Consider the following 24,775-nt stretch of genomic DNA (forward strand, 5'->3'; position numbering starts at 1 on the left):
GAAGCAAAGGGGATTTTCTTTCCATCTGTGCCTTTCCCATGCCCCAGGGAAGCCTCCCACCCCCACGTAGGAGCAATGCAGCCACAAGCAGGGAGCCATGGAGCCGTGTTGGGTGCTCACCTCCATGTGCTGAATGGGAGTGCTGGGCAGCTGTGGGCATTGTGAGCCAGTGCCAAGGGACACACGGCACCCTGGACCTCTCATGTGCACTGATCTCCCTGATTATTGCCTTGTCCTCAGGCATTTGTCCTCTTTCCATCACACTGTCCTCATCTCATCAGTGTGGCTCATCTGCAGTCAATAACCAAAACTTGGCATAGTCCCATACAGGTGGTGTGGTCTTCGTTTCAGTCAGTACCACAAATGGATTTGTTAACAATGATGTGAGTCCTCAGTGTGCCTCCTGTGCACTGAGGCCATGGGAGAGCAGCATTTTTGTGAGGGCAATGCTGGCTGGTCAAGGAGGGCAGCTGTTCCTTTACAAAGCATTTGTGAATCCACATTTGGGGAAACATGTCTTGTTTTGGTCCCACCATCACAGAGACATCTTGAATAGTCTTTCATGAGAGGGCAAGGCATTCAGGGGCATGGAACACAGGCTACACCAGCACTGAATGGGGTACAAACTCTGCTCAGAGGTGCACAAAGCAAAAATAGGACACGTCAGGTACAGCAAAGAAAATTCCAGCTGGACATTAGTAAAAAGCAGTTTAACCATTAGTATGGTTAGCACAGGAACTGGGCCTCAGAGAGAGAGGAATCTTCTCCCTAGAGGTTTTTAAGACTGGACAAGACCAAGAGCAGCCTGATCTGGCTGTGAGGGTACCTCTGCTTTGGGCAAGAGTTGAACAAGGTTATCTTCACTTCCAAACTGATCTTTTTCTCCATCTATCCCAAATGCCTAAAGCTTTCCTAATGCAGTGTCTGCCCTGACCCTCAGCTAGAGCCTCCTCACCAAAAGCCTCATGAATCATCTTAGAAATTGCAGACTTGCCCAAACCAGATTGCTTCAAGCAGAATATGTCCCCCACATCTGCCTTCTGCTCCTTGTGCTCAGTAAACTCTCCTGAGGAGAAACCATGTTCTTGGTGTGTTTGGTTTCCCAGCAGTATTATACCCTGGTCCATCATGAGACACAGCAGGGCTTACAGAAACACAGGAAGGTTTTAATCTCTTAGGAAACCCTGACTCTTCCCCTTCTCCCTGTCTGTCCATGATCTGCTGCTATCGAGGTGGTGAGGTGGTGAGCTCCTTCTCCTCTTGTGTGGAAGGAGAGGTGTTAAACCCTGGAACGTTTCAGCCGTGCTGCAGCTGCTGCACTCTGCAGGGAAGGCAGCAAAGGGGATTTTCTGCCGTCATCTGCTCCCAATTACGGTGGTTTCAGGGAACTCCTTGGCCCGTTTCCACCACGATCCCTCAGCTCCCGAGCCCACGCAATGGGAGGTGGGGCCTGGTGGTGGTGGTAGTGGCCAGAGCACGGTGCCTCACCCTCACAGCACCAGGCTGAGGGGACACTGCAGACACCACTCTCTGCTCCTGCTCTGCTGGGGACAGGCTGGCCCTCGGTGAGTAGTCTGTGCCCGCTGGGTGCTCCAGGACAGCTTCAGTGGGACCATCAGGGATCACCCATTCTCTCTAGATGTCCAGAATTTCATCTGCTGCTGAGAAAAAGGGGTCTGTGCTGGGCCTGGAGCTGTTTTCACAAGGATGAGTGTTGGCATTGTGAGCAGCAGATATGTATTAGGGGGACGCTGACCTCAGCTGGACATCTCACCATATCCCTACCCACTGCTCTTCTATCTGCTCCTGTCCTGCCTTCCTATCCCTCCTCAGCCAGAGTCTATTCTCATGCACATCTGTCAGCATCCTGGCTGCTCTGAGTTTGCTTTTCCAGCATACTTTATCCTGCCCTTACCATAACTTCTCTAAACTACATGCCTCTCAACTAATTCTTTTGTATCTTTGGGTGTTAAGGCACACAAGCAGGGCAGGGCTGCATGGAGGTTTTGGCTTTACATTTAACTGGTGAAAAGTCAAATGTTGGGCAATGCCACGTCCATTGCACCCACGGGAGCTGTGTGTCAGCCCAGCTGCTGTGCTTGGGGGTGCAGGAGTGAGGTGGAGCCCAAGCCCAGCCCTGCTTTCAGGCAGAGTCTGCTGTTCCCAACTTTGCTTTGCAGGTGGGTGCGCCACAATGACGGTGAAGAAGACTCAGGCTCTGCAGGATGGAAGTGCCAAGGTGGGTGCAGGGAAGGGAGAGAGAAAAGGGCACAGATGTGCCAGGGGGGCCAGGTAGTGTGTGCTGACTGTGCTGGATGAATACCAGCCACACCTCTGTGTCTCACAAGTCCCATGTTCTCTTTATATGGGTCTTTACCTGCAGTAGTGTGGAGCATCATCAAAGGGAAAGGACAAACCGTTTTGCTTGCTTGAAATTAAATAGTTCAGATTCAAAAAAGGTAGCCTTGAGCTGATGTAAGCACTAAGTGATAGCTGCCTACTGTGCCTGCCCTTCATCTGTGCCCGCCCTTCATCTGTGCCCCATTTAGTCCCCAGACCTCCAGCATGGAGGTTTCCAGAGGAAAGCCAGAGGGAGCATCTAAATAGTTGGGCTTGTGTGACCGTGTTCACAGGGGTTTTTGGTTGAGGGAAGAGACAAGGATCTGACTCCATATTTCAGAAGGCTTGATTTATTATTTTATGATACATATTACATTAAAACTATGCTAAAAGAATAGAAGAAAGGATTTCATCAGAAGGCTAGGTAAGAATAGAAAAAGAAAGAATGATAACAAAGGTTTGTGTCTTGGACAGAGAGTCCAAGCCAGCTGGGCTGTGATTGGCCATTAATTAGAAACAACCACATGAGAAACAATCACAGATGCACCTGTTGCATTCCACAGCAGCAGATAATCATTGTTTACATTTTGTTCCTGAGGCCTCTGAGCTTCTCAGGAGGAAGAATTCTAAGGAAAGGATTTTTCATAAAGGATGTCTGCGACAGGCTTGGGATATTGAGGAGTGAAGACCAACCCCCTCAGACATTGCCTGCAGTGTCCCTGCTCCCTCAGTGGCAACAGCCAACCTATTGTCCTTACTCAGCATACCTGGCAGACCCTCAGTGGGGCTAGAGTAATACCCTTCTACTCCTCCTCTGCAAGCAAAAGTGAGTCCTCAGTGTGCCTCCTGTGCATTGAGGCCATGGAAGAGCAGCATTTTAGTGAGGGCGCTGCTGGCTGGTCAAGGAGGGCAGTTATTCTTCTACAAAGCATTGATCCTGTACAAAGCATTGATCCTGTACAAAGCATTGATCCTCTATAAAGCATTGATCCTGTACAAAGCAGTGATCCTGTACAAAGCATTGATCCTCTATAAAGCATTGATCCCGTACAAAGCAGTGATCCTGTACAAAGCAGGGATCCTGTACAAAGCATTGATCCTGTACAAAGCAGTGATCTCTGCTCACTGCAGCGCACCAAGAGCCAGCGGTGTGCAGGCAGCGGGGCGCTCCTCAGGGAATTGGGGCGCTCCTCAGGGCATTGCTGCTGGCTCACCCATCCCCACCCACCACGCAGGAGAACGTGCTGCAGAGGGTGCTGCAGCTGCCCGTGGTGAGCTCGACGTGCCAGACGCTGCAGCGCAAGTACAGCAGCACCAAGGAGTCGCACCCGCTGATGGCCTCGGTGTGCGAGGTGTACGAGCGCGGCGTGCAGGGCGCCGGCGCCCTGGCCATGTGGGGCATGGAGCCCGTGGTGCGCCGCCTGGAGCCGCAGTGTGAGTCTGTCTGCCAAGGGGGGACGTGGCAGGGGGGTCCAGCCGGTGGGGCAGTGCTGGCACAAGCATGGGCCTGGCACAGCCATGGGGTTTTCTTACCGTGCTTTTGCCCAAGGCAGTCGCTGTGGCCAACAACCTGGCTTGCCGGGGCTTGGACCATCTAGAGGAGAAGATCCCTGCTCTGCAGTACCCTGTTGACAAGGTAAGTCACAGGCAGGACTGTCACTCTTGCACTGAGAATGACATTGGAACAGGCAGTATTGTAGAAAGAGCAAAGAAGGCTTTTTTCAAGAGAACCACACAGTTTTTATAGAGTGATACAATAGATTCCATTTGATTGGCTAGCTAACAAAAACACCTTCCTCATACACCATCCTTGAGAAGAACAGAAAGACAAAAGTAGAAAAACACCACCTGCAGATTGTTTATACTTAACAAGTTGTCACATCCTTACAACTCCCTAAAATTTCTCACAAGGCGCTGTGAGAAACGCTTGCTCTTTCTCTCTCTGTCCCATGGGATCCACACAGGACAGTCTGGGACACCCCAGCCCCTCTGAAAAGCCCACAGTACATCTCCTCCAGCCTTGTTTCTGGATGGTGACAGGCTGCTGGCGGGGAAACAAGGCAGCACCTTCAAGTGAGGGCTCCTCCAAAGGCCTCTGCAACCTAAATGATGGCTGGGGCTCCCAAATATAAGTCAGCAATGTCTGTGTCCCATCCCTGCCAGCTACCTCCACCCCAGGTGGAGAGAGCTGTTATGCCCCTATTAGAGCTGTTCACTGGCATGGACGTGGCTGGGGTCCCTGCAGTCCCTCTGGCTGTCCCATGCCACCCCAAGCACACCAGAGGGGCTGTTCTCCATCTCTCTGCCCACAGCTCGCATCTGAACTGAAGGACACCATCTCCTGCCCCCTCCAAAGTGCCAAAAGCACCATTGGCAGCTCCATGGATAAGATCATCGAGCTGGCGGCGGAGGGCTATGAGGCCACCAAGAGCACAGTGGAAACGACAGCCAAATACACAAGGAAGAACTCAGTGACCCAGATGGCAGCTGCAGGGGTCGACACAGCCCTGGGAGGGCTGGAGAAGCTGATGGAATACCTGCTGCCAGAGGAGGATGAAGAAGCAGGTAGTCCTGATGCCCAAATCCCCTCTGAGGGAGTCTGGTGACAACTGGCTGGGCGGCTCCTCAGTTGTGGGGTGCGTGGGGCAGGAGGCAGCCCCTGGAATTTGGCATAAGGCTGCCTAGGAGGGTTGTCCCACCAGAATGTAACCATTCTTCTGCCTGTACTCTTCTCCCTTTAGATAAGAAGCCCAAAAAGAAACATCTGTCAACACCAAAGGTGTCCCAGCAGCATCCCAGCACTGCCACCACCACTCCCAGCACTCCCAGTGCTACCAGGGCTCCCAGTGCTCCCAGGGCTCCCAGTGCTCCCAGGGCATACAGCGCATGCAGCACACCCAGCACTCCCAGTGCTCCCAGTGCTCCCAGTGCTCCCAGCGCTCCCAGTGCTCCCAGTGCTCCCAGCACCCTGGGCCGGATTGGTGCTTTGGTCAGCACCGTGTCCCAGCGCGCTTACCAGCAAACCACCCAGAGCCTGCAGCGTGCCAAAACCAAGGGGCAGGAGCTGGCCTCCTGGATCCCCATCCTGGTGAGTGCCAGGACCCACCTGCTGGGCTCCTGCTCCCCCATCTCCTCTTTTGAGCTGATTTTGCTTCCACACAGGACGTTTCAGGCTCCTTGGAGCAAATCTGAGCAGAGTTCACTTCTCCTGCTCAGCAGGACAAGCTGGGGCTGGCGGTTCCTGCGTGATGTTCACACATAACCATGTACCACGTTAGTGGGACGAGTTATTTTTAGCAGGTTCCCAGCATGTAATTGTTGATTTATGGCCTTGCCATAACATCCTTCCTAAAGCAAAAAGCCCCTGCAGAGACCCAGAGGGGATGGGGAGAAGGAGGTGTTTTTCCTACCCTGTGCTGCGGTGGGAACAACTTCCCTGGCCTGTGCCAAAATCCCAGAGCTCCCATCTGCCCTCAGGGTTTCTCCCCAGATGCACAAATGAACTCCCTGTGCACCCCTGTGTACCTCAGGCTAAAAGGACAGAGTGCGACCAGCCAGCTCCCTCTGAGTGGTGCTTTTTTGCTCCCCTGGCAGGGAAGCCTGGCCAAGCCGAGTGCCCCTGCAGCCCCCCAGCCCCGCAGTGACGGGCAGGGCTGGCTGACCCGGCGCCACAGCAAGGCACCCGAGCAGAAGCAGGAGAAGGCAGGCAAGAAGGACACCAACCACGCCAAGGTATGGAGCAAAGCAGAGCAGTGAGCTGGGAATGCTCCAAAGCATCCTCCTACCCATGGACCATAGAGGCTGTTCCTCCATACCTGTGGGGCCTCTATCCCTGCTCAATCCTGAAATGCAAGAGGGGGGTGGCAGTGGGGCAGCCCCAGGAGACCCCTTCCCTTTCTCCAAAGCTGGGAGCTGTGGGCAGCCCCTGTGCCAGGCAAAATCACTGTGGTTCGTATGTTCAAAACTCCTTTGGAGCTGTGGGATGCCAGCACTGAACTCCCTCCTGAACCTCTGAACAGCCCTGAAAACGCCCTGCCGTGGTGCCTGCAGGGAGGGGCGGTCTGAGCCGGTGGGGCTGGGAACAGCTCCTGCCCGGCTCCGCTGGGAGCTGGGGACGGGAAGCAGCAGGTTGGGGTCAGCGCCCTTGGCCTCTGCCTGCAGCGGAAGCACAGCCCCGAGCAGAGGGTCCCTGGGGCCCGAGGGGGGGAGCTGGCAGGGACAGGGGGAGACCCTGCTGCAAAGGGCTGCGGTGCCTTTTGCACGGCAGCCAGCTGAAACCTCTCAGGCTTAGAGCTGCGAAGGGGATGGGGAAACCAGGACCACCCCTGTCCTGTCCTGCTGGCGGTGGGGCAGCCCAGGAGCTGAGCTGGTTTCTCTGGGCAGGCGGGACAGGACCCTGGGCTCGTGGGCAGCGTGGCTCACAACCTGCAGAGCGCCTGCGCCTCGGGCATCTCCAGCGTGAAGAAGGTGCCGGCCGTGGCCTGGGATGCGGCGGAGGGCTTGATCCTCTTCACGCCCCGCAGGCTGTCCAGGGCCATGGAGACTGTGGATGCTCTCGGGGGAACCCTCGTCAGTGCCCCTAAGCATCTGCTGGGCACCCTGTACAGCTATGTGCCGGTGAGTTTGCACCCAGCCAGGCCCTGTCCATCTCCTGCAAAGCCCATTCTGCTCAATCTCCTGCCATGGGCACCCCGCAGCTGCAGGAAATGTCAGACTAGGGAGATGGGGTGCCATGAAGACACCTCAGTTCCACCCTCCTCTTGAGCATCCCCAAAGCCATGACAGTGAGTCCCTCAACAAAACAAATGGGTCAGACAGTGGTGACACCTCCACACAGCTCATGCCCAAGCCAAGGTTTGACCACATTCCTGGGAAGTTGAAATTTCAGGCTGAGACCCTGCTCTCTCTCCTTTACCTCAGCCTGTTGTTCCCCTGGGAGTGTTTCTCCACCACAGCTGCTCAAGCACTGCAAGCCACCCACTCCTCTCCACTCTGGGGGCAGACTGGCTTCTCCTGAGGTTCTCCCAGTTTAAGGGGGGCTGTGCAGCACAGGTGGGGCAGGGCTGGCAGGTGGCTCCACCTGGCTGGGCGCTCACCCCATCTCTCAGCTCCGCAGGCAGTCGGTGAAGGAAGAAGAAGCATCCAGGGCCAGCAAGACCAACACGGAGAAGAAAGAGAAGAAGGAGAAGGAGGAGGAGGAGGAGACCAAGCCCGCTGCCCCCTCCAGCGAGGAGAAATCGCAGCTGAGGAGTGACTGGCGGCTGTACCGTGGCCATCACCCCCTGTCCTTCCTGGGGCTCGAGGACCCCCTGTTCCTGCGGCACGGCTACTACCGCAGCCCTGCCCTGGAGCCCGAGTACCCGTTCCCAAGGAAATCCGCCTTCTCCCCCTACAACAGGAGGGTCAGTGAGGGCTCCTACCGCTTCAGCCCCGAGTCCATGTACAGCCGGGCCTACTACGGCAGCCTCTACAGCCCTGTCTACAAGAAGGACTGAGCCAGAGGCGGGACAAGCATGCCAGCCCCTCTCCAATCCCCTCAGCACGCTTTGCTGGGCCCCTGCCAGCTTCCCACACTCACCCCTGTTCCAGGACAGGAGCTCCAAGTGGTAGACAGGCCATGGGACAGCTTATTCTGGAGTGCATCAAGGCCAGGATGGGGGAATAAAGGCAAACAAAAGCCCTGCTGCCAGAAGGAGAAGGTAGGGGAAGGTGGGACTAGGCAGATGAAGGAGATGTGGAAAGAGCAATCACCCAGGGCTGGCACTGGGCTACCTTGGACCCTGCTCAGCAGACAGGGTGAACTTAGATGGGCTACACATTGAGAGAGAGAGGGGAGGATGATAAAGCTGTCATACATCAGCATAGCAAGCCTGCTTCCCATCCTTCCTCCCTCCATCCCCCCTTGCAGGGCACATCCCCAGGCACAGATTGCTCCTCCATGGAGAGGCTGAAGATCCCCACCACCCAGCAGGATTCATGAGTGGGAAAGCCCTGGGCGCTTCTCTCCCAGCTGGTGGTGGGATGGACGGTGGGGTCAGGAAAAAGAACAGGTGGAGCTCCTGGAGCCCCTCTCCCACAGGATCACCTGGCTTCCCACAACACCTTGTTGCATCTGCTGCAATAATAAACCTGCAATAACAAACCACCTGCAACTCACCCCATCTGCTCAGCTTCTTTGTGGCAGTGAGACACCAAACCAAGGGAACACAGTGGGGTGAGACCCCCAACTCAGGGCCAAGGGAGTGGGTGCAGGAAACATCCTGTTACGTTCCCTGTGGGTAGCTGCCCACAGAGTGGGTGCTCATGCCCAGCACGGTACGTGTCTCTTCCCATGCCCCAAGTACAAATTCACAGCTCCAAGGAGCCGGGGCTTCCTGCCAAAGACAATTTATTGCATTTCCAGAAGAACACAGCAGAGAAATCAGCGTCCCAACATCACGCACAAACCCTCTCCCAACACACTGCGCTCCCAGGGCACAAAGAGAAGGGTTTGGGAGGGGCAGGGAAAAGCCTCCCAGCAGCACAGGGGTCAGCGAGCCCCTTTCCCCAGCTCCTTTCCTCCCCGGGGACAGGCAGCCCTGCAGAAGGAGCGGCTTGGGAAGGCTCGTGGTGCAATTCCCATGCTGGGAACGAGCCCCACGCCTGGCTTTTCCCAGGCACAGCCTGTACAGCGCCCGCCCGCACAAGGGAAACAAACGGCTGGGATGGCTGCAAGGCTGTGGGGGAGAGAGAGGGCTGTGAGCACAGCTGTTCAAAAGCACGGCAAGGGGGATGGGAGGCACCAGCCATCACCAAATTCCCCAGGATCGCCGGTGCCCTGGGCTCTGATATACATGTGGGAATTATCACTGCCTCCCCAGTGGGGAAAGCACCACCTCTCCAGCTCATGGGTGCTCCAGGGTTACTGAGGAGGACCCTGGTGAGGGTAAAACAGGAATAAGGGTCCCACAGTAGGAGTGGAGAGACAGGGAGTCGTGTGCTGTACAAGAGCAGGATGTTCTCGGTAATCGCTGACAGCCTGGGCAGCTCCTGCTGCAGGAGCTGGGGATGCTGCTGCCTGGAGCTTTGGCAAAATCCCCCCGTGGTTTCCAGTGTTGGAGGATGGAAGGAGAAAGCAGGAGGCACCTAAAGAGCTGGTAGAGCAAAGAGATGAGACTGTCCCACGGCAGAGCCAAGAGGAACCCACTACAGTCCTCAGCTGCACTGGCTGTGCATGGCAGGACACCCAGACCCTGACACGAGGAGGACAGCAAGGAACCCGTCATACTTATGGAAAGACACACACCATGTCCATGGGCACCCAGCAGGCAGGCCTGGCCCAGCTGGGCAGTACAGAGAGCAGCAGCAGCCCTGCAGGAGCTCAGAGAGAGTCCGTTCGCTTTCGGGCAAACACAGCTGACATGGTCTTGACGATGCCCCGGATCCCTGTGCCCTTCTTCAGGGCCAGCTTGGTGTCTGGGATGAGCTTGGCCAGTCCGTGGAAGACCATGAGGGCCCCGTGATAAGCCTCAGCTGCAGAGACCTCGTAGAAGCCGCAGTCTAAGGAGAGGGCCAGGAGCCGGCCCTCCTCGCTGGACACCTCCCGCTGGTGGTGCAGGTCCCGCTTGTTGCCCACAATGACAATGGGCACCTTCTCCTGGCTCTGCCCCTCCTTGGCAGCCTTGATGAACTGCACTTTGAGGGGCAGGATGTTGAAGCTGGCACGGTCACAGATACTGTAGACCAGGACAAAGCTGTCTGCCCACTGGATTCGCTTCTCCTCCGAGGAGCCATCCTCTGCCTGCTCCTGGGGAAAGAGAAAAGGAAGGGTTGTCTCATTGAGCTCCCTCCCTCCAGGCCTGCCTGATGGAACAGGGCAATCCTGAGCCTGTCAGGACAGAGAACAGCAAAAGGGCAGAGAGAAAGAGGAATACCAAGGAGGGGAGAGCAGCACCTGGCTAGCAGAACTAACCAAGGGGGGATGATTCAGCTTTCACCATCACACCCTAATCCTAACCCTCACCCAGCTGCCAAGCACTGCAGGCTGTAGATGATAACAGTGTGGGACCTCAGAGCAGCACCTCAATTTCTTTAGCACAGTCCTGTATTCCCATCAGTGCTTCAGCTCCAGTGTTCTCAGCCAGAGGGCCATGGGCTATGGTAACTATTGCTACCCTGTCAGCAGCACTGCTGTCCTGTGCTTGGCAGCTGAGAAGAGTTCAGTCACTTATGAACGCTCTGATCTGAAAGCCTTGCTCACTTGAACCTCCCAGCCTGTGGTTCCCCATAGGTAACTTCCAGTAAAGGAGTTTTTTGTCCCTGGGGTAGAAATGGGTGATAGGAGTGGAGCTCTCTCACCTGGGAATTGGGGACGTCCCAGATGTGTAAGAGAATCTCTCGGCCGTCCACAGTCAGGTTGTGGCTGTAGATGAATTCTGTGCCCCCAAAAAGAAAAAAAAAAATCGTCATCTTCACGGTGCCACCAGCTGCCACCCTGGACCTTTTGCACCCCAGAGAAGCAGCTGTGGAGCAAAGAGATGGGTCACTGAACAAATACAACACTGAGCCCCTGGGAGCAGGCAGATGCTCTGGAGAAAGGCAGGAGAGGATGGGCTGCAATGAAATCCCAGAGCAGAGCTGTGCCCAGTCCCTGCTGGGAACTGGCCTGGCCTGGCACTCACCCATGTCCCCGTACTCTCCAATAAAGCGCCGGGTCAGGAAACGCACGGTCAGAGCTGCAGACGGAAGGACAGGAATCATCAGAATAACCCAAAACCTGGAGGATGCTCCTGTCTAAATCCAGAGCAGAGTCAGGCACCATGCCCTTGTAAACTCCTACAAGCAGCAACGACCTCTGAGTTTCCCCAGCCACCAGCAGGTCTGTGAGTGCAGCAGAGGCACAGCACGAACCAAAGCATCCGCACGAGCCGGAGCATCAGCAAACTGCAGCTCAGTGCAAAATACCTTCCCCTGTCATTGCCCGGCTGGCTACAAGGTTGTGCTCAGCTTCCCCACCTTGAACCAAGCTGCACCCCAGGGCTCAGCCCCCTCTCACCAATTCACTCCATGGGCTGCTCCCTGCCACTGTCCTCCAAACACTGCTGCAGTTTCCAGCCTGCTACAGCTCACCGTCAGTTCTCACCTGATTTCCCTACGTTGTCTGCTCCCATGACAAGGACGTTCGCTTCCATCTTCAGGGCAGCGGGGCCAGGCACCTCCATGAGGGCAGGGTGGTCGGGGGTGAAGCTGGTGCTGCGGCGCAGGGGGAGCCGGAGCCCCATGCCGAGCGTGGCCGAGCCCCTCGCACGGTCCCAGCCGTGTGTCCAGCCCGGCTCGGCACAGCCGGCAGCCCGGCGCTTCCCACGGCACCCGGGGGACCCGCCAGGCCCATACCCCTCCCCGCAGCCGCAGGGGCGGTGCGCAGGGAACTGCAGGCAGCCGGATGAAAAACTTTGTCATCGCTCGGAGTGTCCTGAACATACGTCAGTGGCTGAGCCGGCCCCGCCAGCCCCCAGCGCGGCGGGCGGCCGGGAAGCACCAGCTGTCGGCACCAGCTGCTCCCAAACCGCATCCCAGGAGGGACCCACGCCCCCACCCCAAAGCACTTTGTGCCTCGGCAGGGCCACGCAGCCCCTTGTCCCTTCCGCACGGTGATCGTGGCAATGTCACCCGGGAGTGCGGGAGTGTTATCGCTGCTGGGCTGGACGAAGCGGCTGATGAGAGACGCGAGTCCCCTGTGGCTGGCGGAGCATCTCATGGGCGGCGGAACTTTGTTTCAACAGCGATGGAACACTCACGATTAACGGAGCGCTGCCTCGCATGTGACGAAGCATCTCACGAGGGACGGGCTCCCGAGTGAGGGAGTGAGTGATGAAACATCCCAAGAGTGATGGAGCATCTCCCGAGTGATGGAGCTTCTCTGGAGCAAGTCCCGCAGACACGGGCATCCCTCGCTCCCCCCGACTGCTCTCCGCGGGGTGCAGCGAGGACCGGCTGCATCCTCCCTTCCCGACCCTCCGCATCCTCCCTCCTGGTCCCGCATCCTCTGCCCTACCCGCATCCTCCTCCCTTCCCGACCCTCCGCATCCTCCCTCCCGGTCCCGCATCCTCCTCCCTGCCCTTCCCGTCCCGTCCCGTCCCGTCCCTTCGGGAGGAGCCGCTGACGCCATCGCGGCGCGCCGGGCGCGGCCATGGCGGCGGAGGCGGCCGTGGTGCGGGTGGCGGTGCGGGTGCGGCCGCTGCTGCCCCGGGAGGCGCTGCGGGGACACCGGCCGTGCCTGCGGAGCGATGCCGCCACCGGCGAGGTGGAGCTGGGCCGCCGCCGGTTCCGCTTCGCCGCCGTGCTGCCCGAGGCGGCGGGGCAGGCGGCCGTGTACCGGGCCTGCGTCCAGCCGCTGCTGCGCGCCTTCTTCCGCGGCTTCAACGCCACCGTGTTCGCCTACGGACAGACGGGCTCCGGCAAGACCTACACCATCGGGGAGGCCAGCGTCGGTGAGTCTCGCCGGGACCGGCGGCTCCGTGCCCGCCAGCATCCCTGTCCCGCCAGCATCCTTAGTCCACCAGCATCCCTGCTTCTTCAGCATCCCTGTCCTGCAAGCGTCCTTGCTTCTCCAGCATCCCTGTCGCGCCAGCATCCCTGTCCTGCCAGCATCCTTGCTGTGCTAGCATCCCTGTCCTGCCAGCATCCCTGTCCTGCCAGCATCCTTGCTTCTCCAGCATCCCTGTTCCTCCAGCATCCCTGCTCTGCCAGCAGCCCTGCTTCTCCAGCATCCCTGTCCCACCAGCATCCCTGTTCCTCCAGCATCCTTGTCCTGCCAGCCCCCCTGCTCTGCCAGTATCCTTGCTTTACCCAAACCCAGCTGTCATCATCATCTCCATCACTTCCAGTTTCACTCCCAAACAGCCCTTCCACCCTGCCAGCCCCTCCAGCTCAAGCCAACCTCCCCTCACCATCCCACCGCCAGCAGCCTTTCCTTTCCCCTGACCTGTGTTGCTGTAGCCACCCCCAAAAGTGTATCTCCACACCCTTGAGATCACAGTGTTTAGGTTTCTCCTCTTTCACTGCAGGACAAGTGACAGGACCTGGTCTTCCACCAGCTCTGGAGGTGGTTGGTGTTGGTCCTAGGTCCTGAAATAAACCTGAAGGAGAGGGAGGTTTGCAAGTGTTGGTCCTGTTAATTTCTTTATATGAAGGAAATGAGCAAAGAGGCAACTTTTTCATGCTGGTTTAATGGCATTGTGATTTCTTACAGAGGATGTGCTATAAACATTTCAGTCATCTTTAGTTAATTGCATCATTTGTAAACACTAAATTGTTTCACAGTTTTAATGTACATCTGTTTTCAGTCTCCCAGCTCAGGCTATCATTGCACCAAATTTGAGAATTGCCATTTTACATGGCTGTTGGAGACAAAAGAAAAAATAGAGTGCTATGGCCAGATACAAGCAAGCTACAAGCACACCAAAAAAAAAAAAAAAAAAAAAAAAAAAAAAAAAAAAGAAAAAGAAAAAAAATAAAGAAAAGCTGCTCTCAGTTGGGAAAAGTTGTGGAGTCATGGTGGCTTCAAAGGACAGCACAGTGCAGCTGCAGGCCTGGTGTTTGACACTGAAATGCTGAGGTGCTTTTTCCTTCTTGAGGAAGGACTGGAACCAAGCAGCTTTGCTGGAATCCAGCACAGCAGAGGGATAGGATTTGCCCAGAGGTCTTGTGGGGTGTTTAACCCAGGCTGAGAGGGCTGAGCTGTGGGGGAGCTGTGAGGCTGCTCCTTTCCAGCTGACGTGTGTTGCAGGCAGGCTCCTGACCTCAGCTCTGTCCCCAGCCAGCGTGGGCTCCCTGGATGCTCCATGGGTGTGTGCCTCTCTTTGGCAGCTTCCATCAATGAGGATGAGCAGGGCATCATCCCAAGAGCCATGGCTGAGACCTTCAGGCTCATCGATGAGAACGACCTGATCGACTACACGGTGCGAGTGTCCTACCTGGAGGTGTACAAGGAGGAGTTTCGGGACCTGCTGCAGGTGGATACAGCCAGCAAAGACATCCAGATCCGGGAGGATGACAAGGGGAACATTGGTATGTGTGCCTGTGCACAGGCTCCTTTTCTCCCCATGTTGTAGGCCAGAGCTGGGTTATCTGTCCGTGAAGGCAGAGCCAGGTCTTCCCCCACCATCCCTTTGTCTCTTGCAGCAGTTTGCTGTGCTTAATCTTGAAAGCTTGTCTGGGCAAAGCCCAGTATGGGCAGGGTGACAGCACCAAGCTGTGCAGAGCAGCTTGGGCAGCCCATCCCTCCCAGCTGTGGGATTCACATTCTCTGAACCTGAGAGAAGCAGAGAAAAGAATGATCAGAAACAATTCTTATCTTATTAGCTGCTCCTGTGTTGTGCCAAAGTAGAATGCAGTGTGGAGATTGTTTACCCACAGTGATGGCGTTTTGTTTCCTTGGGCTGTCAGGGCCAAGCGTGTGTGCAGACTGTCAGTCAGGAGACAGTAACAAGACTTTGTTCAGTTGAGCTGAGTGCTTGTGCAGTTTCAGTTTAGATATAGTGTAATGTAATATAGAATAATATAGTATAATAAAGTAATTAATTAGCCTTCTGATATCGATGGAGTCAGATGCATTATTCCTCCCTTTGACGGGGATCACCTGCTTTTACAATAGCACAGCTGCCTTTGCTTTGCAGTGCTCTGCGGAGTGAAGGAGTCGGAAGTGGAAGGGCTGGACGAGGTGCTGAGCCTGCTGGAGATGGGGAACACGGCCAAGCACACGGGAGCCACGCACCTCAACAGGCAGTCGAGCCGCTCGCACACCATCTTCACGGTGACCATGGAGCAGCGGCGCGGCGCCGGCCGCCTGCCCCTGCACCGCCAGCCGCCCGCCCTGCCCGCCGCCGGACAGGTCCTGGTCTCCAAGTTCCACTTCGTGGACCTGGCGGGCTCAGAGCGGATTGTGAAGACGGGAAACACAGGGGAGAGGCTGAAGGAGAGCATCCAGATCAACTGTGGCCTCCTGGCCTTGGGCAACGTCATCAGTGCCTTGGGAGATCCTCGGAGAAAGACCACCCACATCCCGTACAGGGACTCCAAAATCACCAGGTACCACTGGGAGCAGGACCCCCCATGTCTCACAGGCTCAGCTTACAGGTCTGCCCTCTCTGCAGGGTTCTGATGTAGGGAATCTCAAGGATCAATGAGGCCAGGATAGGAATGCAGCCCTAGCTCGTTGCAGTGCTACAGACAGTGAGGCTTGCATAACTCATGCTGCTGAAGCTGAGATCAGGTGTTGCTGTGGGTTATCCTGCCCTTCCTGCAGTCAGGGAATAAAAAATACTCCCGGTAGATTTGTTGAATGGTCCACAGTTAGTTCTTAGCTTGAGCAGGTGGCCTTTGCAATCTCCACCAGGACATACCTAGCAGTGGTCACAGAGTCAGGGACCTCCCAGCCTCAGGAGTTATTTGGATGGAGACTTGCCGTGGTGCAAACTGTTAATCCTCTGCTTAATGATTCCATTCACATCACTGATGCCAGCGAACTACAGAGCAAGGACCAGAGCAAGATCATTTTCCTTGGACTCAGCCTCTGAAAACCTTCTGTGTTATTTTGTATTTCTGCCTTTTTAATCCCTGTGCTTTTCCTTAGGATCCTGAAAGACTCCCTGGGTGGGAACGCCCAGACCGTGATGATAGCCTGCGTCAGCCCCTCATCCTCCGACTTCGACGAGAGCCTCAACACGCTGAACTACGCCAGCCGCGCTCAGAACATCCAGAACAGGGCGGTGGTGAACTGCCGCAGGGAGACGGAGCACATCGAGGAGCTGCACCTGCAGATCAAGAGCCTGCAGAAGGCGCTGGAGCAGCGGCAGCGCTCGGAGACGCGCACCATCCGCCGCTCGGGCAGCGCCAAGCGCGGCGCGCCCGACGCCACGGCCCGGCTGCAGGCCGAGTGCGCCCATTACCGCACGTGCACCGACGCCGCGCACCGCCTGCTCTCCGAGCTGCAGGAGGACAGCAGCCTCAGCCTGGAGCAGGTCCTGCGCGTCAAGGAGTGGCTGTGCGCCGTGGAGAGCCAGAGGAGCGAGCTGACCTCGGCCGGGCTGGACAGCGGCATTGAGAGCACCTCCATGGAGGAGCAGGGGCAGGAGGCACAAGGGTCAAAAGTGGCAAAAGGACAGGTAATAGGAGGGTGTTACAGCTCTCTGAGGTGGGGTTCATCTCGTGGCCACAGCAGCTCCAGCATAGCATGATTAAAGGGTCAGGAGAGGGAGGGGAGGAGAGGTAACCTGTCCAAGAGGCTCTAGGGAGGCAGAAGGACATGGTCCTCACAGCAGGCAGGGAAAAACTAGGACTAGGACTCTCAGCTACAGCTGAGAGATTTATTACATAGGAAGAATCTGCAGAGCTGTTGTGTCCTTGCAGAGATGGGAAGAGAAGGACAAATACTGATGCTGCCTCTCTTTTATTTTGGGGAGCAGGTGAGCGCTGAGAAGAAGTGTGAGTCCATCAAGGATGAGCAGGTGGCCAAGCTGCAGAGGCAAGTGGAGCGCCTGGAGGAGGAGAACCGTGATTTCCTGGCTGCCCTGGAGGATGCTATGGAACAGTATAAGCTGCAGGTATTTCTGGGCTCTGCTCTCTTTGAGGGACCTGCCCCACTCCTCTCCTTCCTGCCCAGGGGTGCTCAGCCCAGCTTTCAGGTTCCTCTGCAGTGAGTCTCAGATCAGCATGTATGTAGCCACATTTTTCTGATTGTTTCCTAGAGTGACAAACTGCAGGAGCAGCAGGATAAGATCTCAGAGCTGCACGTGCGCTTGGAGATGGCAATGCCAAACCTGTGTGTGCCAGGACTGCTGGAAAATCTTCACCTGGTCACTGCCAGCCAGAGACCTCACACAGCCCCACTGGATGCTGCCCCTTCTCATGGCTTTGGTGGGGTTCCCTCGGGGCTGCTTCCTGAGCAGAGTGGAAGAGCTCTTTGCAAGAAGGTGAGGGCATAAGGCTGTGCCACTGAAGAGCTGCTGCCTCTTCATTTGGCTGCTCTCCACTGTAGGAGTGCTTTTGCCCTGCTGTTCAGTGTGATCCTTACCAGAGGTGTAGTTCAGAGCACTGTGCTCAGTGTTCAAATCCAGAGTTTTACAACTCTGGCAAAAACAGCCCAGCTTCAAAACTGAGGCTTTTGCTTTCATGTTGTGGGTGAGTCCCAGAATTGTTCAGTGTTTGAGCAGCAGAAGCACAGGCAGCTGGCAATGCACCGATTCTCCTGAAAATACACTCAATCCATTTTGTTGCTTTTATGCCTAGCAGTGATGCTCAGCTGGGAGCCACTTTTTCTAACACTGGCTCTCACACAGCTTGTTTCCTCTCTTTCCAATTCTGTGCCCAGAAGCTCAGCAGCAGCTCCTGCTTGCAGAAAGAGGAACTGGCAGGCTGGCACCCGAACCACACACAGCACCCAAGTGGCGATCCTGAGGTGAGAGAGGTGGGGCTGAGGAGGGAGCTCAGCCAGGACTCAGAGAAGCCATCAGAGCTGTCCTCGGGAGAGGAGATGGAGGAATGGGAACAGAAACGGCCCCTGTCCCAGTGCCGGTGAGTTGGGGCTGTCCCTGTGCCGTGTCCCTGTCCCTGGCTGTGACCTGGCTGCCCCACCTCTGCAGCTCAGCTCTCGTGTCTGATGCAGGGCAAATGCTGCCTGTGGGGTCAGTGATGCTGCTGGTACACCTTACTGCTCCCTGGGGAGCTCATTACCATCATTCCTGACCACAGCTATTCTTTCCATCTCCTTCTGGAGCCTGTGGATCATGAGGGTCCTTACTGGGAACAGCTTTAGCAGTGTCCAGACCAAACTGATTAATTTGCTTCTCCTTCTAGAAATGGGATCCAAAATTTGAGCAAGAAAGAGATTTTCAAGTTGGGTGAGGAGCCAAGTGGAGGCAATGCCCACTCAATTCAGGAGGAGCAGCTGGAACTGCCAAAAGGCAAGTAGCAACTGTAGGTTGTTGGACAATCTTCCATGGGCTGGTGGTGCTTCACTGGGAGATCTTGGTGTCCCACCTGGATGTGCCCAGAGGACAAAAATGGAGCAAAAAAATGGAACCCAGCTGCTTTTGTTAGGGAGAAACTTGAACTCTTAGGGTCTGGCAAGGGTGTATGTTATGGTAGAAGCTTCAGGTGACTCTGGGCAATGCTGTGCCAGACTCTGGTGACAGATCCAAGATCAGATTGTCCTTCTGTCACCCATCTGCTAAGATAGGACTTTCCTGACGTGGGGATCTGTGTTGCAGAGGTCTGTGGGAAGCGGGAGTCACTGCTGGGCTGCCGGGAGCGCCTGCCAGGGAAGGGCTCTGAGTGGAGGCTGGTGCAGGCACAGCAGAAGATCCGAGAGCTGGCGATCAACATCCGCATGAAGGAGGAGCTGATCACGGAGCTCATTAAGACAGGTGCAGAGCTACTGGCAGGAATATGCACCCATTTCCCATGAAACCTCCTCCTAGTTGTGGTGCTTAGTCTCTTCTTCCATCCTCATCTTCTCTGCCTGTGTTGCTTGTGCTCAGTCTCTTTCTCCTAAAAGCAGCAGGGCTTTGTTTCTCCATCCCTCCAGCTGACAGAAACCCTTCCTACTGGTTTGTTCCTTCCCTGGAGTGCCTGAGGGAAAGGGAACATTCAGTCTCTGTAGCCAAAAATACTTGTGGAGGGGGAGGAAGGGTCGGGATCCTGGCTGTGAGAGAGGGGGCTGTGTTGCAGGCAAGGATGCCCAGGCTCTGAACAAGCAGTACAGCCAGAAGATCAGTGAGCTGGAGCAGGAAGCAGAGCAGGTGCGGGCAGAGCTGAGCGACAGCCAGAAGCAGCTCCAGGAGCTGGAGGCCAAAGAGCCCTGGGACCCTGGGGAGAAGCGCAAGCTGCAGGAGTACCGCACACGCCTGGCGGCCGTGCGGAGCAAGGCACAGGTGAGGGGAAGGGCTGAGCAGGGCAGAGCTGGGGGCATCTCTGCAAAGAGAGGAGGTGCCAAGGGTGGTTTTCCCCCCTGGCAGGTTCTGTGCAAGAAGAAGCAGGCGACGGAGAGGCTGGTGTCGCTGTCGGCGCAGAGCGAGAAGCGCGTGCAGGAGCTGGAGAGGAACATCCAGCTGATGCGGCGGCAGCAGGGGCAGCTGCAGCGGCGGCTGCGCGAGGAGAGCGAGCAGAAACGGCGCCTGGAGACGGAGGTGAACAAGGGACAGCACCGAGTCAAGGTAGGAGAGGCCAGGAGCAGCTGTGGGGTTTGTGAGGATGACTCTGGCTGGGCTCTGATGTGGTCTGTGGTTGTCTTGGAGAGCATGGAGACAGCTCTATCCGAAGGGCTAGAGGAGAACATAACCTGTCCCTCGGCCCCTGGGCAAACACATCCCACTCCCTCCATGCTCATGCTGCTCTTTCACCTGCAGGAACTGGAGCTGAAGCATGAGCAGCACCAGAAAATCCTGCGCATCAAAACAGAGGAAATCGCGGCTTTCCAGAGGAAACGGCGGAGTGGCAGCAACGGTTCTGTGATCAGCCTGGAGCAGCAGCAGGTACAGACAGCAAGCCTGCCTCTGCTTCCCTGCTCAGGGGGGATGCTTGGCAGGCTGCAGGCCGATGGGAGACATCTGAAAACAGACCTGAGCCCATCTCGTGCTTGAGAGGGACAGTCCATAATGTCGTTTCCATCTAGTAGCAGAGGACTTCAGATCTTTTCTTACCCCAGAAACAGGATCTCATCTAAATCCTAGCATTGGTAAAAAAGTTTTGAAGTTTTGTCTGTTAGCAGAAGGGTGGTGAGAGATGTGCCCTCCAAGAACTCCTTGACAGCTGGGAATTTAGTTTAGCTCTGACTTTTGGAGGAGCAGGAAGGATAAAACCAGCGAAGTCTGGGCTATGGGGGTTAGCAGAGATGGAATAAGGACTCTTGTTCAGATCTCAACCCCGCTGCTCTTTAGTCCAGCAGTCCTGGGCACTGCTGCTGCTGTCTGCACACACACACACACACACACGCACACACTCTCACCTTTTGCTTCTCCCTCCATCAGAAAATTGAGGAACAGAAGAAGTGGCTGGACATGGAGATGGATAAAGTTCTCGAGCAGCGCCAGGCCCTGGATGAGCTGGAAGATGAGCTGAGGAAGCGGGAAGCTATTGTGGCCAAAAAGGAAGCCCTGCTGCAGGAGAAGAATGGCCTGGAGACCAAAAGGCTGCGCTCCAGCCAGGTAAGACAAGAGTGTTACACCTCAACCCTTTGCTTGATTTCCAGCAGAGGTGGAGGCTGGAAGACTTGGGTGCCATCCTGGGTCTGGCTGCAGGCGAGGATTAGGGGGCGTTGGGAAGTGGGTAGGAAATCTTGTCTCTACGAAAGAGTCTGAGCTTGTTGGTTTGGTAGCCCTTGGTCTGACTGGGGATCACTTGACCTAGAGAGGGAGTAGAACAGGGCTGAGGGCCTGACTTGCCTTGGGAGCAGATCTCCTTGAGCATGCTGTGCTGCAGGCCCTGACAGATGACATAGTGCGCGTGTCCAGCCGCCTGGAGCACCTGGAGAAGGAGCTGAGCGAGAAGAACGGGCAGCTGCGCCACGGCAGCGCCCAGGACCAGCAGCAGATCCGCCAGGAGATCAACAGCCTGCGCCAAGAGAAGGACCAGCTGCTCAAACAGAGGCTGGAGCTGGACAACAAGCTGCGCCAGGGCACGCTGCTGTCCCCAGAGGTACCTCTGCTGGGCTGGGAGCAGGAGGCTGTAGGAGAGAAGTAAAGATTGAGCCTGAGATCATTGGCAGATGCTTCCCCACATCCCAAACTGCATGTCCCAGCTTCTCACCAGCACTGACATGACAAGCAAGGCTAGGGCAGGGTGAGACAGAGCAAACCCTTTGCTCCCTGGTAACTACAGCTCTGCCCTGGCAGGAAGAACGGATCTTGTTCCAGCTGGATGAGGCAATCGAGGCTCTGGATGCAGCCATTGAGTACAAGAATGAGTCCATCACGTGCAGGCAGCGAGTCCTGCGGGCCTCGGCCAGCCTGCTGTCACAGTGTGAGATGAACCTCATGGCCAAGCTAAGCTACCTCTCCTCCTCTGAGACACGAGCTCTGCTCTGCAAGTACTTTGACAAGGTGGGAGACAACTGCCCTCTGTGCTGGTGGGAGCTGTATTTCACTTACTGGCTGTTAGTGATTGCATTATTAGCCAGCCAGAACACATCATAAACATAACACATCTTGAATGCACTTGTTAACAGAAATTGTGACCTGACCACACTCCTGTTTTCCTCAGTTCCAAGCTTTCTCCTTGCATCATATTCCTGTAAAGTAAGGCCACAGAGCCAGAGCACCATGACCCCTAGCTGGGAGAGGGGCTAAGTAGTCATAGGGTGCATGGATCCCTGCAGGGGCTCTGCTACATCAGTGCAGCCACACCTTGCTCTTCCCTCCACAAGGCAGCTCTGACATCCCAGCACTACTAACCTTTGTAGGCTGTACCAAAAAACTAACCTGACTGGGGCTGGGGCAGGAAATCCTCCCAGGCATGAAGGAGCTGAAGAGTTCCTTGCTCTTGGGCCCTGGCCAGGTGGTGACACTGCGAGAGGACCAGCACAGGCAGCACATTGCCTTCTCAGAGCTGGAGATGCAGCTGGAGGAGCAGCAGCAGCTGGTGTACTGGCTGGAGGCGGCCGTGGAGCGGCAGCGGCTGGAGATGGACCGCCAGCTCACCCTGCAGCAGAAGGAGCACGAGCAGAACATGCAGCTACTGCTGCAGCAGAGCCGTGGTAACCCCCAGCTCTCCTCATGGGCAGCAGTGCTGCTGCTTTTGTCTTTCTCAGGCCTCCCAGGCTGAAACAGCCTTGTTCTTGCTTGCAGAGCACATGGATGAGGGGCTGGCCAGCAGCAAGCTGCAGTATGAGGCGAGGATTCAAGTGCTGGAAAAGGAGCTGAGCCGGTACATGTGGGCAAACCAGGAGCTGAACCAGAGACTGAGTAACATGAACCTCCATGCTGGACAGACCAAAGGTGAGAGGAAAGCCAGGCTAGGGGTTTGCTGTTCCTGCCAAGTTAAAAGGGAGGTTCAATTCCCACAACTGGCAGTGACAGCTTGGAGCAGTTCAGAGCAGTGCATGTGTAGGTCCTTCAGCAACTGTTATAGAGGCACCAATTTTGATTATGAAAGTCCTGATAATCTCCTCACTGTACCCTCATTTTTTCCCAGCAGGGATGGAGAGAAGCATTCATGGCGCTGGGGACAGAGCTGCCCCTGAGCTTGGCAGCTGTGAGGAATTCAGCCTCAGGGAGCAGCCCATGCCTCCAGCTGCCGCTGAAGAGAGCCCTCGGCCCAGGGATGAGAGCAGGGACCTGGTGCACGCCCCTCTGCCCTCGACATGGAGGCGTTCCTCGCTGCCCAGCGACAGCCCCGGCGAGCCCCGGCAGAGGGACCCAGAGCACTCGCTGCTGAGAGCAGGGCAGCCCCACGAGCTGCTGCCCCCGCGGAGCCTGGCGGCTGCTGCTGCTGCTGCTCCCAAAGCCCGGCGGGAGCTGCGCAGAGCCAGCCTCAACGTGAGCCCAGTGCCTCACCACCCAGCCATGATAGACGTGAGGAAAAACCCACTCTAGAGAGCCAGCCTCAGCGTGAGCCCAGTGCCTCACCACCCAGCCATGATAGACGTGAGGAAAAACCCACTCTAGAGCCAGCCTCAATGTGAGCCCAGTGCCTCACCACCCAGCCATGATAGACGTGAGGAAAAACCCACTCTAGAGCCAGCCTCAGCGTGAGCCCAGTGCCTCACCACCCAGCCATGAAAAATGTGAGGAAAAACCCACTCTAGAGCCAGCCTCAATGTCAGCCCAGTGCCTTATGACCCAGCCATCGTAGATGTGAGGAAAAACCCACTCTAGAGCCAGGCTTAACATGAGCCCAGTGAGTAAAAACCTGCTCTAGAGTCAGCCTCAACGTCAGCCCAGTGCCTCATCACCCAGCCATGATAGATGTGAGGAAAAACCCGCTCTAGAGACAACCTCAACATCAGCCCAATGCCTTATGACTCAGCCACGATACACGTGAGGAAAAACCCGCTCTAGAGCCAGGCTTAACATTAGCCCAGTGCCTTATGACCCAGCCATGATGTGAGGAAAACCCACTCTAGAACCAGGCTTAACATGAGCCCAGTGAGGAAAAACCCGTTCTAGAGCCACGTCAATGTCAGCCCAGTGCCTCATCACCCAGCCCTGATACATGTGAGGAAAAACCGGCTCTACAGCGAGGCTTAACTTGAGCCCAGTGCCTCATCACCCAGCCATGACTGATAGATGTAAGGGAAAACCCACTCTAGAGGCAGGCTCAAGGCTCACCTGGCACAGGGAGCAGGGGGTATTGCTGAGCTGAGCTTGAGAGCTCTCCTGCCCCACAGGGCAGCCTGGCTGCAACCCTGTTACATTTCAGAGGCCTGGGGAAGAACAAAGATGTGATTTGTGTCATGAGTGTGTAAGGTGTGGGAGCACCAGCCTGCATTCTCCGTGTTGCTGACAGTCGAGGCAGCACTCACTGACAGGAAGCTTTTCCTCTGCTCCCTCAGCAGCTTGAACACTGTGAAGCAGGAGACACTTTGTTTCCAGGCCTCTTAACACTAAAAACTTGTTTACAATGTGGAATTCTCAGCTGAAGAGCTTGCTCAGCCCTGGCAGCCTCGGAGGGAGATGCTCTGCAGCCCTGCAGAATTTGTACATAGATTTTTGTAGTAACTTTGTGTTTTTTACATTTTTACTATAACTTTTCTAATAAAGCAGAGTGAGCTTTATGAAATGGTGACTTGTCAGAAGGGCCACTTACTCCGGGTATGTAGGAAAGGAGTTGTTTTTAAATCTCACTGCATGGGAAGTCAGCTGCTGTCACACTGTTGGCCTAATGTTTAAATATCTGTTTTAAGTAGTCCCAGCCACATCTAAAAGGCCTCCTACATTAAATTACCACAGGAGGAACATCTCCAGCCAGCAATGTCCATGGTAAAAGGAACTCTGGTTCTGCTTTTCTCTTGCAGCCTCTAAGCTGCTTTAAGCAGGGTTTTCATATTCTTGAGAGAACTTCCAGTCTGGATTTAAGAAAGACTAAATGCAATCCTGCAGCTTAACACTGACAGCTCAGGAAGGGAGAACAAGTTTAACTCTAGCAGGGAAAGAAGTAAAGCCCAGATCCCTGATTTAAGAAGGGCAAGGGGTAGGGGCAAAGGGCTGCTTGACCACTTGATCCTAAAAACCAAGCCACTGCTTCAGCCTGAAATGAGAACAGCTACCACAACCATGACTTAAGGAGTAACACAGCAAGTTAAAAGCCAGCATTTGATAGAAGAACCACCTTCTGATCTACATCCTTGACCTTGCCTGTAGTGGTGTGACAGTGAAGGGAGGATATTATTGAGGGCTCTGTATGTGCCTGAGCTACACAAGATTAAATTCAGACACTTTTATTTCCTGCTGTTGAAAACAA

General features: G+C 55.7%; 3 protein-coding genes across 3 annotated transcripts; 2 read left to right on the forward strand and 1 right to left on the reverse strand.

The window, feature by feature from the left end:
- Nucleotides 1–2,162: 2,162 nt before the first annotated feature.
- PLIN1 (perilipin 1) lies at nucleotides 2,163–7,835 on the forward strand. The gene is made up of 9 exons (XM_058033506.1): nucleotides 2,163–2,239; nucleotides 3,576–3,774; nucleotides 3,894–3,976; nucleotides 4,653–4,905; nucleotides 5,082–5,130; nucleotides 5,287–5,428; nucleotides 5,935–6,072; nucleotides 6,724–6,957; nucleotides 7,449–7,835. Exons 1-9 carry the CDS (start codon nucleotides 2,195–2,197, stop codon nucleotides 7,833–7,835), a joined length of 1,530 nt encoding a protein of 509 aa, XP_057889489.1. The 5' UTR covers nucleotides 2,163–2,194.
- An 883-nt stretch (nucleotides 7,836–8,718) lies between these two features.
- Nucleotides 8,719–11,747, reverse strand: LOC131088960 (ras-related and estrogen-regulated growth inhibitor-like protein). The gene is made up of 4 exons (XM_058033439.1): nucleotides 11,462–11,747; nucleotides 11,001–11,054; nucleotides 10,678–10,754; nucleotides 8,719–10,126 (listed from the first exon to the last, which is right to left on the reverse strand). Exons 1-4 carry the CDS (start codon nucleotides 11,598–11,600, stop codon nucleotides 9,701–9,703), a joined length of 696 nt encoding a protein of 231 aa, XP_057889422.1. The 5' UTR covers nucleotides 11,601–11,747; the 3' UTR covers nucleotides 8,719–9,700.
- Nucleotides 11,748–12,509: 762 nt separating this feature from the next.
- KIF7 (kinesin family member 7) lies at nucleotides 12,510–24,074 on the forward strand. Its single transcript, XM_058033664.1, has 18 exons — nucleotides 12,510–12,810; nucleotides 14,189–14,389; nucleotides 14,998–15,409; nucleotides 15,954–16,485; nucleotides 16,786–16,923; nucleotides 17,068–17,292; nucleotides 17,691–17,893; nucleotides 18,176–18,282; nucleotides 18,589–18,744; nucleotides 19,049–19,251; nucleotides 19,336–19,533; nucleotides 19,726–19,851; nucleotides 20,347–20,523; nucleotides 20,798–21,013; nucleotides 21,211–21,417; nucleotides 21,872–22,070; nucleotides 22,162–22,311; nucleotides 22,508–24,074. Exons 1-18 carry the CDS (start codon nucleotides 12,510–12,512, stop codon nucleotides 22,906–22,908), a joined length of 4,152 nt encoding a protein of 1,383 aa, XP_057889647.1. The 3' UTR covers nucleotides 22,909–24,074.
- Nucleotides 24,075–24,775: the final 701 nt, after the last annotated feature.

The sequence above is a fragment of the Melospiza georgiana genome, chromosome 13 (assembly GCF_028018845.1).
Source record: "Melospiza georgiana isolate bMelGeo1 chromosome 13, bMelGeo1.pri, whole genome shotgun sequence".
NCBI lineage: Eukaryota > Metazoa > Chordata > Aves > Passeriformes > Passerellidae > Melospiza > Melospiza georgiana.